The following is a 1,812-nucleotide window of genomic DNA, read 5'->3' as shown; positions in this document are numbered from 1 at the left end:
TACTAATATAGATTATAGATAGATAGATTTGTTATTCCTTTTACAATTTAAAATATAAATGCATATGTAATTATGTGCTCCCCAATTTCACGTTCATGCATCCTATGGAGTGTGGAGTGTACTTGAAGAAAAAGAATGAGAAAGAAAAGGGGAGAAAATAATCGTCCTTGTAAAATTACATTTTTACCTTCTCAACGATATCCTAGAAAAGAGGAGATGTCCTCCTTTCCTACAATATTTGCCCTACCTCTGTTCCTCTAAAATCTCTCCACCCCTACCTATCTTTTTTATAGTATAACTAGATGAGGTTCATTTACCAATATTGTATAGATGAGACATTTAATAACTATGTTGTAATTCCTAGATAAACTTAGGTATGGTTGTAGTAATACAAACTAATTCTTTGCTCGGTAACAAGAAGGATCAGTAAAATTCAAATTGCATTGAAGGTGAAAAGTAAGATAACCTTTTAAAGAAATCATTTATTGGTGGACCAACTTTTCAAATTGAATCAAACAAATACAAATTTTAACAACATTTCAAATTATGTTTGGCAATCATATGCTTGTGTGGTTTTCGCTCCGAAACGTTTCCTTTTCAGTTATTTGTTCCCCACTTTCTTGAGTGATAGGTCCGGAACGTGAAGTTCTTGGTGATAGCCTTTTCTTTTACGGTTGCAAAGGATACCGGATCAAATTTTCTTTTACATATTTTCTTTTGTCTTTACTGGTTTGCTTTGCAAGGTTTATACCAATGAATTTCCTTCTGATGTTGTTGGATGGCCAGTCCATCGTATATCATCACGAACAACCATGACTTTTCGTATTAAAGAAATGGGGCAGGAGGCTCCATTAAGTGATTGTCCAATTATTATAACAAAGTTACTTACTGCTGTAGTTAAATCTTTGAGTTTGTGCGAAGTGTTCGTGGCAAGAGACTTTAAACTATGACCAATAATTAATGCAATAATTTCCATGGAAACATGATGATCATCAATATATGTTTTTTTACTCAGCTTCTTATTAATGATACTTTTGGCACTCATCATGTTCATGCTATTTTTAGTCCTACAGTTTTTTTAATTTTAATCCTGGTCTTCCCCCGACAAAAGCAGGGAGAAGGGATTAGGTCATTATGATTTGCTTTTGATATCTCAGTTTCCTTTCGCAGGAGGACCGATTAAGTGTTGATGATGCTCTTTGTCATCCTTACTTTCGGCAGAATTCTCAACCCCGCTAGGCGTTGAGAAGCAGAGTTAAATCAGCATTTCGTCTTTAATGCTGATTGAGGGCTTCAAGGTCTGTGCTTTGCGCCTATCTATCACAGTATTGGACATTATTCATGATCTTTCTTGTTCAAATTTGTTCTTAGTTTCATAGCAGTTCAATGCCAAGAGCATGTATATTCAATCTCGCTTTGTATATAAGGTGGTCTACAAACGAAAAAAAAAGATAAACGTACCCTAATTGTAGCAATAACGATAAATGAAGTGTAGTTACGGTGTAGATTCAACTACATTAAGCGAAACAGCCGTTAGTAAGTGATTGCTTCTCTTCTCATCCTTTGTTAAGGGGTGTACCTCGCATCTGTTGTAGGTTCTCTTTGTTGTTCCCTTACATTATGTAAATATCCCTGTGGCTCATATGTACCCTCTTATTTGCAATTCTCAATCAATGAACGGAAAAAAAAAATTGAGAGCGATTTTCTGGATAACAAGGCAAGGCGTTGTTTGGTTCATTGCGTCTGTAATTGTAATGTAAGTGTTAGTTGTACAATTGTAATTGACAGTTTTTGCGACGACTACCGTCGCGT

General features: G+C 35.2%; 1 protein-coding gene across 5 annotated transcripts in view; it reads left to right on the top strand.

Annotated features, from left to right (window-relative positions):
- The window catches only part of LOC109835349 (probable inactive protein kinase At3g63330), a 47,248-nt gene extending 45,678 nt beyond the window's left edge, over positions 1-1,570 (top strand). For all 5 annotated transcript variants that reach the window (XM_020403325.1, XM_020403327.1, XM_020403326.1 and 2 more), the window contains one exon: positions 1,171-1,570. In XM_020403325.1, the coding sequence (XP_020258914.1) occupies positions 1,171-1,239 (69 nt within the window). In that variant the 3' untranslated portion in view covers positions 1,240-1,570. The remainder of the gene's footprint in view (positions 1-1,170) is intronic.

This window comes from Asparagus officinalis, chromosome 3 (assembly GCF_001876935.1).
Source record: "Asparagus officinalis chromosome 3, Aspof.V1, whole genome shotgun sequence".
Taxonomy (NCBI): domain Eukaryota; kingdom Viridiplantae; phylum Streptophyta; class Magnoliopsida; order Asparagales; family Asparagaceae; genus Asparagus; species Asparagus officinalis.
Note: the sequence above shows the minus strand (reverse complement) of the source record. Positions and strands in the feature narration are given on the sequence as shown.